This window comes from Balaenoptera borealis (assembly GCF_965194805.1).
Source record: "Balaenoptera borealis genome assembly, chromosome: 13".
Lineage (NCBI taxonomy): Eukaryota > Metazoa > Chordata > Mammalia > Artiodactyla > Balaenopteridae > Balaenoptera > Balaenoptera borealis.
The window spans coordinates 9,671,838-9,689,749 of record NC_138870.1 but is presented as its reverse complement, the minus strand read 5'-3'; the positions used below and the strand labels follow the sequence as shown (position 1 = coordinate 9,689,749).

The following is a 17,912-nucleotide window of genomic DNA, read 5'->3' as shown; positions in this document are numbered from 1 at the left end:
ACCATTTCTCCAGATGATGCTTCATTGACTCTTTAACTTGGCCTTCCTTTCCAAATCTTTCTTATCCCCTTATTGTTGACCCTATATTCCCAATTTAGTACTTTTTTTTTTTTCTCCTTTAAAGTAAATGTTTATTGGGAAAGTCAAGTCTGCTGAATTTACAATGATTTGCTATTAAATCATCATGAAGCTTAAAATCCCCAGAGGTCATGCTCATCTTTTCATCACACACATTGCTTTTCATTTTCAGGAGGCCTAGACAGGCTCTGAAAAGTAGTTCATCTCACTGGGTTTCACATCAGTAGGGCCAGGAATGCAACCTAAAGCTCCTGGTAGAGCTCTGCCTTAAGAGGAGATCATACCAAGATCAAATGTAAGTGCATCATTTCTTTTTTTTTTTTTTTTTAACATCTTTATTGGAGTATAATTGCTTTACAATGGTGTGTTTCTGCTTTATAACAAAGTGAATCAGTTATACATATACATATGCCCAGTTTAGTACTTTTTAATGGCTTGTTTGGTTTAATGATGCTTTGAAAAAGTTTTAAGGTAAGCTGCAGCAGGTCTGCAAATTCTCAGCTCCTTTTTTAAAGAATTTGCCAATATAAATGTTATATTATATAAAAAAAAATGCATTCAGGCTGCAAGGATTGGATCCAAACGATCCAAGCCTAAACACAAGAGAAAAGTTACAACTCAGTGAAAGAGTCTGTCCCACATTTTCAGGCTAACAGATTGAGTTTAGCCTTTCAGTAGGCATCACATCAGGAACCGTTTGATGTTTAGTGGAAACCTTTATGTAGGTTTAGTAAACTCAGTGAAAGAAAAACAAATTGTAACATATGATAGCAATGATTAGATCCCATAGTAACACTGCAATTTCTGGGTCAAGACTGTACATTCAAGCATCAGATTTGTGTCATACTGAAGCAAACCATTAGCTGCAACATCAGATTAAGATTTTTTCCCTCTTCAGGCATCTAGAAAAATATCTGATGCAGGCATTGTTTCTGGACGCTTAGCTCTGAATCTCCTTCTGCAGACCTTGTAATACTTTGATACTCTCTCATAAATGCCTTTATGCTTAAAACCACCAGAATAGATTCTTTTAAAATAAATTTCAGTGAGTTCATGTTGACCTTTCCAATTCTAATTTTGTATACATTTATTTCTTTTTTCTAATGCTGAAAATTTTGGTCCCTAACAACAAAAAATTAACAATTATTTGTGTGCATCTCTGTGTATAATAGTTTCAGACTAACAATATGCTATTCTAACAACATAATTATTAAAAAAACAATTTAAGATATCTCTTATTTAAGAATATATCCTAATGGAGACAAAAAATAAAATTACCATGTCTTAGCATCATTTGAAACAAATTTATTATTAAACTATACAAACAAGTGTCTTTGCTTTATTTTGCATTTGATTTTTACAGATAGATAGTTCTTTTGATTTAATTTTGTCTATTATTATGTAATAAATTTTCATGGTACCAGAGTCAAAACTTCAAAACAAAGTATATTTAAAGAAGTCTGGCTTCTTTCCTGTCTCCTCATCTCTGTTACACTCCAAATAGGTAACCATTTTAAAAAAATTAGTTTTCAGTTAGAAAGCCTTCTGCACTTCCTTAGGCACTAGATAGCACACTATACACATTGTTCTGCATCTTGCTGTTTTTCACTTAGACGTATAACTGGAGATGACTCCATGGGACTCTGTAACATCTTGCCCATTCCTTTTTACTGCTGAATACTATTCCATTTATCCCCTCTCTGCAGTTATTCATAGACCCAGGCTGAAGAAGGCTTAACCAATTTCAACACATTTTTTCTTTTTTTTTTCAGCTTTGTTGAAGTATAATTGACAAAATTGTAATATATTTAAGGTGTATGATGTGATGATTTGATATACGTATACATTGTTAAAGGGTTCCCACAATCAAGTTAATTAACACATAAATTGCTTCACATATTTACCCAGCCCCCCTTTTATTTGTGTGAGAACACAAGTTCAGCTCTCTTAGCAAATTTACAGTATTATCAACTATAGTCACCATGTTATACATTAGATCCTCAGACCTTATTTGTGTTATAACTGAAAGTCTGTACCCTTTTGCCAACCTCTTCTCATTTCCCCTAACCTCTGGCAATCACCATATCTTTCTGTAAATGTGACTTTTTTTGTAAGATATCATATAAGTAATACCATGAAGTATTTGTCTTTCCCTGTATGGCTTATTTCACTAAGCAAAACGCCCGCCAGTTTTACTCATGTTGTTGCAAACGGCAGGATTTCCTTTTTTTTTTTTTTTTTTGGTGGCCGAATAATATTTGTGAGACATATATATTTATTTCACATTTTCTTTATCCATTCATCCTTCTGTGGACACTTAGATTGTTTTCATAGTTGGCTATTGTGAATAATGCTTCAGTGAACATGGGAGTACAGATAACTCTAAGAAAATGATTCTGTTTCCACTGGATGTATATCCAGAAGTGGGATTGCTGGATCATATGGTATCTCTATTGTTAAGTTCTTGAGGAACCACCATACGTTTTTCCAACTGCCTGTACCAGTTTACATTCCCATCAGTGGTGCACTAGGGTTCCCTTTTTACATCCTTGCCAGCATTTGTTGTATCTTGCTTTTTGGATATAGACATCCTAATAGATGTGGTATCTCATTTGATTTGCCTTTCCCTGATCATTAGTGACGTTGAGCACCTTTTCATAAACCTGTTGGACATTTGTATGTTTTCTTTGCAAAATGTCTCTTCAGGTCCTTTACCCATTTTAAAAATCATATTCATAGTTTTTTTGTTTGTTTTTTGTTTTCTTTTTTGCTATTGAGTTGTATGAGTGCCATGTATATTTTGTACATTAACCCCTTATCAGTATATGATTTGCAGATATTTACTCCCGTTCCAAAGGTGGCCTTTTCATTTTGCTGATGCTATCTTTTGTTGTGTGGAAGCTTTTTAGTTTGATGTAGTCCCACTTGTTTATTTTTGCTGTTGTTGCCTTTGTTTTTGGTGTCAAATCCAAAAACTCATTGCCAAGACCAATGTCAAGGAACATTTTCCCTATGCTTTCTTCTAGGATTTTTATAGTTTCAGGTCTTAAGTTCAGGTCCTTAATTCATTCTGAACTGATTTTTGTGTGTGGTGTAAGATAGGGGTTCGGTTCATTCTTTTGCAGTTGTGTATTCAGTTTTTCCAGTACCACTTATTGAAGAGACTGTCCTTTCCCCACCATATACTCTTGGCATCTTTGTTGAAAATTAGTTGAGTGTATATGCTTATGTTTGTATCTGGGCTCTCTGTTCTGTTCCATTGAACTATGTGTCTGTTTTTATGCCAATACTATCTGTTCTGATTACTATAGCTTGTACTATGGTTTGAAATCAGGATGTGTGATGCTCCCAGCTTTGTTCTTTCTCAAGATTGCTTTGGCTGTTCAGGGTCTTTTGTAGTTCCATACAGATTTTAAGATTTTTTTCTATTTATGTGAAAAATGCTATTATAATTTTGATAGAGCTTGCATTCAATCTGTAGATCTCTTGGGGTGGTATGGATATTTAAACAATATTAATTATTCTGATTCATGAGCATGGAATAGCTTTCCACTTATTTGTGTCTTTTTCACCTTCTTCAATTTCTTTGAATGTCTTGCAGTTTTCAGAGTACAGATCTTTCACCTCATTAGTTAAATTTATTCCAAGGTATTTTATTCTTTTTGATGCAGTTATAAATGAGATTGTTTTCTTAATTTGTCTTTCTGATAGTTCATTGTTAGTGTATAGAAATGCAACTGAATTTTGGATATTGAATTTGTATCTTGCAAGTTTACTGAATTTGTTTATTCTAGCAGTTTATTTGGTGGAGTTTTTATGTTTTTTTTTTTTAACATAATATGCCATCTGCAAATAAAGAGTTTTACTTCTTCCTTTTTTTAATATTTACATTTATTTATTTTTGGCTGCATTGGGTCTTCGTTGCTGCACGTGGGCTTTCTCTAGTTGCAGTGAGCTGGGGCTACTCTTCGTTGCGGTGCGCAGGCTTCTCATTGCAGTGTCTTCTCTTGTTGTGGAGCACAGGCTCTAGGTGTGCGGGCTTCAGTAGTAGTGGCTCGCGGGCTCTAGAGCGCAGGCTCAGTAGTTGTGGCGCACGGGCTTAGTTGCTTTGCGGTATGTGGGATCTTCCCGGACCAGGGCTCGAACCCATGTCCCCTGCATTGGCAGGTGGATTCTTAACCACTGCGCCACCAGGGAAGCCCCAAAAGGTTATTTTTAAGATATAAGAAAAATTATTCTAAATGCAAAGTTGTATATGCAAGATGATGGAAAATTAATTGAAATGGTAAATATATGTGTAAGTCTAAATGAATGTTGACTGTATAAAGATCATATTTTGGGTTAAAATATATAATGAATAAAATATATGAGAATAGCAGCATATAGACTGAGAATGAATATGAAAGTGATACGTTTAGTTAAATTATTATTTTCTTGAACCTTTCCTTTTCTGTGAGGCAAGTCAGAGTTTCAGATTTAGTAACTCTAGAAAAATTCTACTTCTAAGCATATACCAAGACAAGTGTATCAAGTAATGTGTAAAAGAATGCTCATAGTAGCATTCCTCTAAGTTGCTCAAAACAAGAAACAGCCCAAATATCTACCAACTAAGAATGGATAAATATTTTAGTAAACTAATTCAATGGAATAATATAGAGAATTGAAAAGGAATGACCCACATGTATATGCAACAATATGTTAAGTTTCCAAAACATAATGATGAATAAAAAACCATAAATAGAAAAATATGTAAATTTCACAAAGCAGACAAAACAAAGCTACACAGTTTAGTTTTGCACATTTAGGTAGTAAAGTATAAAGAAAATCAAAGAAATGATCAACATAAAGTATGGATATTGGTCACCTCAGGAGAAGTGAAGAAAGGTGTAGTGATTTAGAAAGTGGGTAGAGGTGGTTATCAGCTGTTTGTAGCATCCATTTCTTGACCTGTGTAGCAGTTACATGTGTGTTTGCTTCGTAATAGGCTGTTTCTAAGTGTGCATTATAATTTTTAATAAAAACTTAAAATTAGGAGAAATTTCTCATAAAAATTAATCATTACTGTGCTCATTATATACCTAAGGGGAAAAATCCACTCTCCATATGTACTACTGAAGTCTAAAAGAGTTGAAGTGAGAATTTTCTTATTTTAGTTGCACATGTAGAAATTGAGATTATGGTACCTACTTTCCCCAGATTTTTACAAAAGCTTTCATTGACCCTTAATTATTCATCTCCCATGAGAAAAACTTTGACATACTTCATCTGTTTTTCTTTTGGCTTTCTTTTGGCTTCCGAATTCTTGACACATTAAGAGTAAGTGGTAAACACATTTTCCACACTGTTGGGTTAACAGGGTATCTGTATCTGTTAGCTTTTGCTGAAAAAGAAACCATTCTAAAACGTCACTGTGAAATTACAGTAGATATTTATATGTCCCATGTCTGTAGGATTCAGTTATTTTTAGGCTGGACTTGGTTGGATGGCTCTGATGATTTTATTTTTATTTATTACTATTATTTTTAATAAATTATTTATTTATTTATTTTTGGCTGCATTGGGTCTTCGTTGCTGCGTGCGGGCTCTCTCTAGTTGCACCGAGCGGAGGCTACTCTTCATTGCGCTGCGTGGGCTTCTCATTGCAGTGGCTTCTCTTGCTGCGGAGCATGGCCTCTAGGTGCACGGGCTTCACTAGTTGTGGCATGCGGGCTCAGTAGTTGTGGCACACAGGCTTAGTTGCTCTGTGGCACATGGGATCTTCCCAGACCAGGGGTTGAACCCGTGTCCCCTGCGTTGACAAACAGATTCTTAACCACTGCGCCACCAGGGAAGCCCCTCTCTGATGATTTTAAATGGACTTGGTTATATATCTGGGAACTAGCTGCAGTTTGGCCAACTTAGTTTGGATCTTGCTGCAGCAGTTTGACTCCGCGAGTCTCATTTTCCTCCGGAAGTCAGTACACTAGCCTGAGCATGTTTTCATGGGGATTGCAGAAGAGCCAGATTTGGACAGCCCTGATGTGGACGCCATTTCAAACTTCTACTTGTGTCAAGTCTACTAATTCCCCATTCATCAAAGCAAGTTTACATGATTGAGTTCAGAGTGCCCATAGTGGAGGTTACTGCAATATTGCATGTCAAAGGGTGTAGATAAAATGTTTATTAAAAAAGTGCAGAAATTGTAGGAAAAACAATTGCCAGACTACGTTAGTCCAATTTTTCAGTTTCCTCCCATACAGAAAAATGCTCATCCCCATTTGAGCATCCCCTAAAGTCTAATTCAATTATAGCATTAACCCTGAATTCCAGGATCTTCTGATCTACATCTTGTTAGGTAATGGCTCCTTTTCATCTGGAAAACAAGGAATTAAAAAGGCAAATTTTGGGCTTCCCTGGTGGCGCAGTGGTTGAGAATCTGCCTGCCAATGCAGGGGACACGGGTTCGAGCCCTGGTCTGGGAAGATCCCACATGCCGTGGAGCAACTAGGCCCGTGAGCCACAATTACTGAGCCTGCGCGTCTGGAGCCTGTGGTCCGCAACAAGAGAGGCCGCGATAATGAGAGGCCCACGCACCGCGATGAAGAGTGGCCACCACTTGCCACAACTAGAGAAAGCCCTCGCACAGAAATGAAGACCCAACACAGCCATAAATAAATTAAAAAAAAAAAAAAAAAGGCAAATTATTAACACGTCAAAGATGTAGTACACAGCATTGAAACAGGGCAGGATAGCCATAACAAACAATTCCATAGGAGAAGAGGGGAAGAATAGGAAAACAGCAATTCTGGCTCATAAAGATTCTGAAATCATACATGGAAAATATTTTAGTACCATTTTCTTTTGGCAGTAGATACGTTTCGTGATTATGTCCTTGTCATGCTTTACAGTCAGTTGTTCTCTATGGCCATTGGCTTTGCCCTTGGGAATAGCCCTGTTTTTCCATCACTCTCTTTGAGTAGTTTTGAAGAGGGCATTGGAAAATATGCCTTTTGAATAATGTTTTCAGCCTGCTTTCTGAGGTAGAAAGCTGGGGTCCAGATAATTTTTACATTTACAAAAGTCTTAGTCCAGGCTGGCAGCAGTTTTATCATAGGCTGTCTCAAAAACATTTGTACTTTCTGTGTTTTTGATTATAATATATTCCATGAGCCAAAAGCCATATTCATACTTCTCTTCAACAGTCACCTCTCTGTAGATTAATCATACTACTTATAAGAGTGAACAAGGCCCAGTGTGCAAGCACCAGTGATGTAAGCCCCAATGATACAAATCTCTGCTTGTTAACAACTAATTGGCCAAAACAAATTATGTGGCTGAGCACAGAGCGAGGGGAAAAATAGGTGGGTGAGAGGGTATAACAAAGTTATAGGCTGAAGAATGGGGACCAACTTATGCAGTCTACCATACTACCCTCTATATTGCACAAGCAATTCCAGGTAACAGCTATGTCTTGGGTATACCTGAGTCTCAGTGTTCTACTCCTATCTGGAATTGTCTCTCTATAGTAAAATTATAAGATTTTTGAGAGCTCATTTTGATTTATATTACAGAGAAGACTGCCACTGCCTTCTTTTCTGGAATTATGCAAATTCTGTTTTTAGCAGAAGTTTCCTACAATTCCCCACATTTGTCCCAGGTGTAAATTTCTCATCACAATTTTCTGCTTATCAACAGTTCCATTCTGTTAGTTCCTCCAGGGATTGTACTTTTTTTTTTCCTGGAGCCTTCCTGGCCAATCTGCTTCTTCTTTATTAAAAATACTGGTTAGGCAGCCATTTTTTTGGTTCATATTTTTCCTGTCCTATCATTACTTCTCTAAATTTTGCCTTTTGAAGACCCTTGTTAAGGTAAGATACATGGTATTAATATATTTCATTTTTTATGAAACCATCTATTATTTAAATCAATTAAGCCCATTTCTTGTCACCGAATAGGTAATATAATCTAAAGATATTCCATTATCAGTTAAACATCACCCCAACTCTGAATTTAGTTCATTGTCATCTTGCCTGGTTCTCCTCTCATCTTCTATGTAGTTTTCTTTAATGTCTTTTTTTTTCATAAATTTTTATGCATGCCATTCTTCACTTCTGAACCACATTCAAGTATATCTTGAAATTCAGTAACTAATGCCAGAAATGTCTCCATGATCCATTAATGCTTTGTGTAGTCATCTTAGCAAATAATATGGGCCCAAGAAGTCACAGTTCTTGAGTGTCAGTGCCAGGACTGGGATTCAGGCCTATCTTCTATTTAGGCTGGTATATAAGCCCAGGAAAATCTTACCTCCAAAATCTTTGCACTTTTCATCACACAATATTAACTCTAAATTTAGGTAAAAGTGATTGTTTATCAGGAACCAAACTGGGCAGAGTTTCGTAAGTCTATCTCACTACATAACTGTTAATGTTTAAATGGAACTGCAGGGTGTGGATTTCCTTATATTGGTGAGAGATATTTAAGTTTTAGGTAAGGGAAAAGCAAATTCAGACTTATGGCTTACACAACTGAAAATTCCAGGGATAGGGCCCCTTCTTGTGTGGCTAGATTTAGATGAACATGACAGCTCTGCCAAAGATAAGTCTTGAAAATGAGCATACTTGTTCTCAATCTCATTAGTAACAATAAAATGAATTCAGTCACATGCCTGACAGAATATGACCCCTATATTCAACTCATTTAGGTAGACTATCAATGGCGTTATTTTTTATTACAGTTAACAGCCTTCCCTCCTGTGATTGATTAAATAATGGCCCCTCAACAGTCTACATCTTAATCCCTAGAAGCTGCGCATAATGTTATGTTGCAAGGCAAGGTGGAATTAAGATTGCAGATGGAATTAATTAAGATTGCAGCTAGTCAGCTGACCTTGAAATGTGGATAGTATCCTGGATTATCCAGGTGGACCCATTGTAATCACAAGGGTCCTTTTAATTGGAAGAGAGACAGGAGAGTCAGAATGAATGAAGAAGATGGGAAGATGGAAGCAGAGATCAGAGGAACATGATTGCCGGCTTTGAAGAAAAAAGGGGGCCGTGAGCTAAGGAATGCAGACAGCCTCTAGGGGCTGGAAAAGTCTAGGGTGGATTCTCCTCTAAAGCCTTCAGAAGGAATGCATACCTGCCAAGCCCTTGATTTTAGGTCTCCTTCATTTTAGCCCAATAGGACCCATGTCAGGCTTCTGACCTCCAGAATTATCCAATCTAATCTATATTTATGTATTATCTAAACACTTGTTTTCTGTTCTTTGTATAAACTTTTTCTAAAAAGGACAGGTTAAATTCCAGAATATTTACCTATTCATCTACTATAGTTAATTGGCAGATCAACTGCAGCCAAACTGAGCACATTTACCATGTCCAAGACTATCTTTATTTCTATACATTGAACCAACTGCGTGACTGGTACACCAACTTGAGACAGGAGGGAAGAGGGCAGGGTACAACCTTTAAAAGAATGACATAGCCATTGAAGATATGATGAAAACTGGTTAGAACCAACTAAGCTCAAGAAGGTGGAAAATTCGACTTCCAGTAGACCTTGACCCTCATTTATAAGCTCATTAGCATCTAAATGACACACTCACAGGTACCTTGACAGTTCTGAGGCTAACCATAAAAGGCCAAAAACTGGGCAGTGGCCCAGTTCCTGGAAATCCATGCCCTTTCCCCAAAATCATTGGAATAATCCTCCCACCTGTTAGCCTATGTAATTACCAGCCCATAAAAACTAACCACCCTTGCATCCCAGGGCCTCTCACCTTCTGAGACGGCCCACCCTCAGTCTATGGAGTGTGTATCTCCCAGGCCCGCTCTCACCTTCTGAGACGGCCCACACTCTGTCTGTAGAGTGTGTTTCTACCAGGGCTGCTCTTGCCTTTTGAGACGGACCACGTTCTGCCTGTGGAACGTGTATCTCTGCTTTTACTTTACTATGGCTCACTCTTGATCTCTTTCCTGTGCGAAGCCAAGGACTGTCACTTGGTGGCCCATCCCAGGAACTCACCTGAGACCTGGGACATGGCCATCCTCATGCACCCCACTTTCCTTTGATTATAAAAATGTAGCCCACTTAGTACTTGGGGCAGAGCTCTCTTGCCTGCCCACTTGTATCCTTCACAAGCGTCCTGTATTAATAAATCTACTTCTTACCTATCACTTTGCCTCTTACTGAATTCCTTCTGCACTGAGACAAAGAACCTGAGCTTCATTAAGTCCTGAGACCAGGTGTGAGGTTTCAGCTGGAAGATTGTGGGTTCGAGTCTGCGCCTAAGCCAGGGATTGTGGGTTCAAGTCCCACCTGAGGCACAACTGGGTCCGAGTCCTATCCGAAGGAGTGTGGTTTCAATCTTACCTCAAGAACATAATAGAAGTCATCAGGAATTATAACCAGGTGAACCAGAGAGTTGAAAGTTAGAGTGGGAAAGAATAATTTAGATGGTTGTGGTTTCTATTCTCTTCATGAATATTTACATTTAAATAAGAGGTACACAGTCCTTCCTCTAAAAACCAGACATCAGCACCAGCAATTGTACTAAACAATTACTTTGCACCTCTCTGCCTTTGTTCTGAAACTGCTTTCCTCTTCTCTTAAGTGTTTCACAGTGAATTCTAGTTTTGATTTTTTAAAATTTAATTGCTTTAGGATATTCTAGAAAACACTTGTTAGCATTTTTCTAGGTTTCTGTATGCTTCTCTGGTTTTGCCTCAAGTGAGAAAATCCACATGTAAGCCTCTGTATCATGAGTTATACTGGCAAGTTTTCAACCTGTTTTTTTGTGAGTGGAAATTCTGAAAGCTGGTATTTGGATGCAATGACCTAACCTTAGGGCAAAAAGAAAATTGCAAATCAGTGCAAGTTACTCTTATTCACATTCACATGATAAGCAAATGGAATTCAGCCTTTCTATCATCAGTGCTCATAGTGTTCTTGCTTGTATTAGCACAGCTGTTTGAAAGGCACAACAACGTGCATATGTTAATACAGATGTTTTGCCGCAACTTGTCTGAAGGATTTCTAGATTAAAACTCTACAGTAAAGCATCACATATGTGCCACACTGTACAAGATATGGAACAAAGCAAAGCAAACTGTTAACTGTATCCTTAGAGATTAGCATTTTTCTCTCTTCAGGGATTTCCGTTGATTTGCACAATATTGTTGCTGATGATTGAGTTAGGAGAATTCCTTACAGGAATTTTTGAAAATTGTTTGAGAGTACTCATAAATTGCATTAGTTAGCTCAAGTATCAGATTTCCTTGGGTGACTTTATCCTAAGGAATTTATATCCAGAATTAGTTGTATTGAGTACCATATGTGAATTTTTTAGAATCAAAAAATTACTTTATACTGGTTTTTATATCACTTCTATATTGATATTAAACTAGGAAAAAAACTGCAGTATTTTCCTTTGCCCACAGACTACTGTTTGACTCTCTCGTTTGGCATTTTAAAAAATATCTATTAGTGGCCCATATTTTTATATCTGGCCTCTTGCAGTTTTTAATTCCTCCCATCTTTAAGATCCATTCCCACTCATACTCTTCAGGTGTGTGTTGATATAAAATTTACAAAATTTTACAATTCTTTTGGTGTGTATTTTACCTTCTCATGCATTACACTTTGTACTTTATCATTTGTGGGCTGGAAGTTAAGTGTGATTGTAGGTCGAAGCAGTAAGAGGAGGAAGAGGAGGTAGGGATATGTCTTGAGGAGGGTCAGCATTCCTCCACAAGGCATCCAACTCAGGAGAAGTCATTACAGATTTTCAAGGCAAGGGAAGACTAACCTCCTCAGTGAAGGGAGGGAGGATGCTTCATCTGACAAAGGCTCAGTAAAATTGAGGGGTTCAAGATCCCTCAGATTCTTTGAAATCTACCCATACATCCCCATTCCAACTTCTAGGGTCTCACACATGAACCCTGTGTCAGTTTGGATGAAACAATATAGTAGGAATGTAAAGGTGCTACTCTTGCTCAAAGACCTCATTTAAGACCTGATGTGTCACCGGTAGCCTACATGATCTTGAGCAAACTTAAATTCTGTAATCTCCAGGTTACACATTTTTCAAAATAGAATAGTCTTCTATCTCTACTAAATGATGCTATTGAGAAGCAAATGTGATGTCAAAGACAAAAATACCTTGTAATATATAGGCACATATCTAGAGAATATTGATTACTATTACTGTAATCATCAAAATAAAGATTATTCTGGTAAAAATAATACATTTCTTTTAAACTTCAATTACTGAGACTCATTTGTACCAAGTTTTTTTAATTTATGAATTATTTGCAGTCACCTATCTTCCTTCAGCCTAGGTAGAGTTGAATTATCGGTGCTTTTGATTTGTTTTCTTTTTTAGTACTATAGACAATGATGCTGCTGATTATAATGATGATAAAATCTCATCCCTAAATTCAGTTTTCTACAACAATTTTAATTCTGCAAATGGATCTTAGAAACTCCTACTTGGGGGTTGTCATGCTTTTTTATGGTGCATTTTAGGGAAGGGCAGAGGTGAAACATTGGAAGAGAATCTTTCCCGATTAGCATCTAAGCAAACTATATTCTTTCATACGTATTAGAACATGATAAGTCACAGCAGACATTACTATAAAAGAAGAAATATCTATACTTGTTGGCAGGGAAATCACAAACTAAGACATTTTAGAGGAACTGAAATGTTTTTCACAATGTTAGCTGAGGACCAGTGTGATAATAGAAGCTGGTGTTTATTGAAATAGAAAGGAATGGAAGCCACAATAAAAACAAAAAAGCACCTCAAGACTATTAGTTTTCAATCCATTAATTCATCAGTAATAGTATTTGGGATGGTAGTTTTTCACTGAGAAAAAATGTGAAGCATACAGGACCAGGTCTTTTTGTTTTTTTTAATCTGTGAAATTCATAATCGGTATTTGGGGAAATAGATTGATTGGAATAATGAACTGTACCAACTGGGTGAGACACAGGAAAATCAACTTCATTAACTTCATTCTTACCAGCTTATCCATAACCAGAATATGTTTCTTAATCATGGTACTCACTGATTAATTTCTACTGGTGCTCTCTGCAGATTCACATAACATTGGTCAAACTGGAAAAATTAATATTCTGTTTTGCATAATGATCAACCACTTCAGTGTCTGGTTTGACACCTGCCTCAGCATCTTCTCTCTCCTGAGGATAGCCACCTTTTTTCATCTTCTTTTTCTTTGGTTGAAGTGGCAGATTTTGTAATTTCAAGGCAGGCTGGGAAAGTATTTCAATTTAGTTTTCTAAAATGAGAGCTAGATCTCATAAAGCATGGTTCCAGGAATAGGATTCAGTTCCTGGGGGACTTAATATAGTGGCAATTGTCCAATATTTCCCACTTGAATTATTCAGCTCCCCAATGTTCACCCTTTACTCCACATTTAAAATTTACAAAAAGTCCCTCATTCCATCTAACAAAAGAACGTTTCCATAACTATATTAGGTGTCTGTTTTGCATTATAGACTTTGTATTACACATCAACTCAAGATCTGGTGATTTTGATCCTGGTGATGTTGAGCCTTGTTATGACCAAGCTCCATCTAATAGTTTAGGCTTTCACTGTACATTCTATGTACTGGGTTTTAAAATTTTGCTCACTAACAACTAAAGTTGATGAACACAAATTATGGCGAGGTTAAACAGGGGAAAAGTTGCACAACAATATGTCCTTATTTGCATGCTGGCAAATGAGAATTCATCTTTCACTTCAACATCAGTTATGAATTAATCCATCCCACGGCAAGGACACAGTGTATGAATAGGGCCAGTTTGAGCTTTTAGGGAATAACAGTGTTTATCATCAAGACAACATTGAGCTCTTCCATTATTATTTCCTGGTGCTTTCCTGCTTGACATTCATCACGGAATTTAAAAGAAACAAGAATTTCACTGCACATGCAGAAATCAGGTGCACAAAGAATTTAAGGTCAGAATATGGAAGGAATCACAACAGTGATGTTAAGACTTGGTTGTTTTTTTTTCTAGACATGTTAACTTTACTACTGAACATTTTTTCCATTCTAGTAATGACAGAATTTGTTCTGGGAAATTTTGCCAATGGCTTCATAGCACTGGTGAACTGCATTGACTGGGTCAAGAGACAAAAGGTCTCTTCAGCTGATGGAATTCTAACTGCTCTGGCAGTCTCCAGAATTGGTTTGCTCTGGGTAATTTTACTAAATTGGTATTTAATTATGTTTAATCCAGTTCTACATAGTTTAAAAGTAAGAATTATTGTTTATGTTGCCTGGACAGTAAGCAACCATTATAGCATCTGGCTTGCTACTAGCCTCAGCATATTTTATTTGTTCAAGATAACCAATTTCTCCAGCCTAATTTTTCTTCACCTGAAGTGGAGAGTTAAAAGTGTAGTTCTCATGCTGATGTTGGGGACTTCTCTCGTTTTGGTTTTTCAAGTTGTGGTGGTAGCATAAATTAGGCTATCCAGACAAATGAATACGAAGGAAATATCACTCAGAAGACCAAATTGAGGGACATTTTACACCTTTCAAATTTGACTCTGTTCACGCTAACAAACCTCACACCCTTTACTATGTCCCTGACAACTTTTCTGCTGCTAATCTTTTCCCTGTGGAAACATCTCAGGAAGATGCAGTTCAATGGCAAAGGATCCCAAGATCCCAGCACCAAGGTCCATATAAAAGCCACGCAAACTGTCATCTCCATTCTTTTGCTATTTGCCATTTACTTCCTGGCTCTAATCGTATCAGTTTGGAGTCCTAATGAGCTGCAGAAGGAATGGTCCTCATGCTTTTCCACACTCTTGGAACCAGTTGTCCTTCAGTCCACTCATTTATCCTGATTTGGGGAAACAGGAAATTAACACAGGCCTTTTTGTCATTTCCGTGGCAGCCAAGATGCTGGCTGAAAGAAAGGAAATAAGTGGAAACATATGTCTTCTAGCAGAAAATTAAGGGATGAAGTCTATAATGTTTTATACTTTCTATTGCTTTTTAAAAATGTGTATATAATTGAGTAACATCCAAAGGTTTACCTAGAAAAGTCTTTTACCTAAGCTTATCACAAAAAGTGTATAGGTGTGTGTTTACGAAAGATATAAGACATAAGATTACCACACCATTAAACAATATTTTCCTGGTAAGCAATCTAATTTTACAAAATATTGTGTGAAATTCCTCGGGATAATGAAGCAATGTGTGTTTCACATACATGTTCTGTGTTATCACCTTCCAATTGAAAAATTTATGTTATGAATTTTAAAGAACTGACAACTTATCTCAAGAAATCATTGCTATTTTCCACTCTAATTAGTACCACAGCGTGTTTGGATTTTATTGTTTGAGCCTCCAGTTGTTCGGATGGTAATGACTTTCAATTCTAAATCAGACATTGAGGATGTATATTTGGGATAGATGTTATCCCATCATGAATACTTCCTTCATGGTTAATAGAGAGTAATTAGCAATGTTGTTGGGAAAAGAATGCCTACAATAAAATTCAAGAGTAACAATCATATTTAGATAAATTTTACACATGTGTACAATCAGCTCTACTGAGGAATATTAGATTTAATATATGTAGACAAAAAACTTAGGAAAAAATCAAGTTCTGTTACAGGGATGAAGAGGAAAATAATAATCATGACTTGTTTTCAATGCTGCTATATTTCCACATGCAGTTAGGAAAGTCATTTTTTACACTTTTTAATTAAGAAGACCTTTTTTGAAGTTGATATCTGATGTCAAATTATTTATTTTCCCCCAAACCACCTTTGGGCCTCTGAATTATCATCTCCTCCATTTTGCTACCTAAAAATTCCTTTTAAACTTCAGACAAGAAGTCTCAGATCTTCCCTATCTTAAAAATACATTCAGTAGTACAAAATTATAGTACATGACTCAGTGATTTTTCTGCATGTATTAAAGTGGTATCTGTGATATCTATGTAATAATTATAGGAAATGTCTTCAAGATCTGTTTTATTATAATCTTCTGGACAATGCTGAAACAGAAAGTGGGTTGACATAGTATTGATAGCAAGTTTCACTACAGGAAAGAAATGTATAGCCTTGTTCGACAACTGAATTTATATGTCTATATTAATTCTTAGTTAGGAAATTGTAACAGCATTATCTAAACCTTAAGGTAAATCATTTCCACATCTGATTTATTCATTGTTTTTAATTATCTGTCTGCCCCAGCAGAATATAAGCCCTACAATGTGGGGATCATGTTTATCTTGTTTCCTGCCCCCTCCCTGGACATAAAAGTAAGTCTATAGAAGAGTCTGTCCAAATGATATATTCTGGTCACTAAATAGATGAATAAAATATAAGGACTAGAAACCAATGAAAATGAAACTCATCACAAACTCTGCGGGTCACATGGATTTACTAGTTCTGTTTCTTCACGATTCAAATGCCTCTGCACAAATCTACATACTCTTAATTCCAATTTCTGCATTAGACTGGGTAGACGAGCTGCTACCCCATATAGGCTCCCAAGCATATAGTGACCCAAACACAATGTACATTTAATATTGCTCTTTTAAGAGCACTGATATGTCTGGCAGCCTTTTTTAGGCAGTTATCCAGGGAATCAGGCTGATCAATAGTTTGCCATCTTTAACATGGGGCTTCTAAGATTTCTTGGAGTTATTTCCATTCAAGACAAGGGAGAAAAAGGCATAGGGAGGACTGTGCATGGGGAGATTATTTGGGACAGGCCTAAAAATAATGCCCATAATTTTCACTTACATGACATTGTTCAGACTTTGATCACATTGCTACAAACATCTGTAAGGGAGGCTGGGAAATGTGGTCACTTTATAGCCCAGAAAGAAGAACATGGACTTGAGGATGTGGAAGTGGGAGGGCACTTATTCACACTTAAATTGGAATAGCAACAAGTTACTGTAAAACAAAAAGAATTTTCTCCATTTAGAAGCATAGTGTAGCTTGTTCGTGTCATTCTTTTTTCCTCTCTATTTTTTTTCTTTTTCTTTTTTTAATTGGAGAAAAATTGCTTTACAATGTTGTGTTACTTTCTGCTGTACAATGAAGTGAATCAGCTATATGTATACCTATATCCCCTCCCTCTTGGACCTCCCTCCCTCCCTTCCCCCCATTTAGGTCATCACAGAGCACCGAGCTGAGCTCCCTGTGCTATACAGCAGCTTCCCACTAGCTATTTTACACATGATAGTGTATTTATGTCAAACCTTATCTCCCAATTCATCCCACCCTCCTCTTCCCCCACTATGTCCACATGTCCGTTCTCTACATCTACATCTCTATTCCTACTCTACAAATAGGTTCATTTGTACCATTTTTCTAGATTCAAGAACACAATGCAGTATAAAAATGGGAAAAAAATCATAAGACTAAGTGCTACATAGAAGACAAAACATGCTCATTAAATTTATGGAAAGATTCTCAACATAATTATTAATTGGGGAAATGCAAATTTAAACCACAGTGAACACCATTTTTATCCCCTATACTGTCAACAAACAAGGAGCCTGATAATACCAAATAATGGAGAAGATGTGGATTAAAGAAACCTTTAATACATTTTGGTTAGAGTCTAAATTGATGTATGTACTTTAGGAAAGTAGTTACCATTACCTTAATAGTCACATATCCCTAATTTACCAATTATGGGTGTTAAATAACTGTTTACAAATTTGTCCAGAAGAATATATAAAACAATGTTCACAGTAGCAATTTTTGTGATAGCAAAAATCTGGAAACAATGAAAATATACATGACAAAAAGTAGACAAATAAATGGTAGTAGAAACATACAATGGGAGAT

At 36.6% G+C, this 17,912-nt stretch overlaps 1 protein-coding gene across 1 annotated transcript; it reads left to right on the top strand.

The window, feature by feature from the left end:
* The first annotated feature begins 284 nt into the window (after window positions 1-284).
* Window positions 285-15,026, top strand: LOC309608588 (taste receptor type 2 member 31-like). The gene is given in 5 exon segments (XM_082348867.1): window positions 285-373; window positions 1,251-14,544; window positions 14,546-14,553; window positions 14,555-14,874; window positions 14,877-15,026. Coding segments are annotated over 4 exon segments (912 nt in total). The 5' UTR covers window positions 285-373; window positions 1,251-14,103; the 3' UTR covers window positions 15,020-15,026.
* Window positions 15,027-17,912: the final 2,886 nt, after the last annotated feature.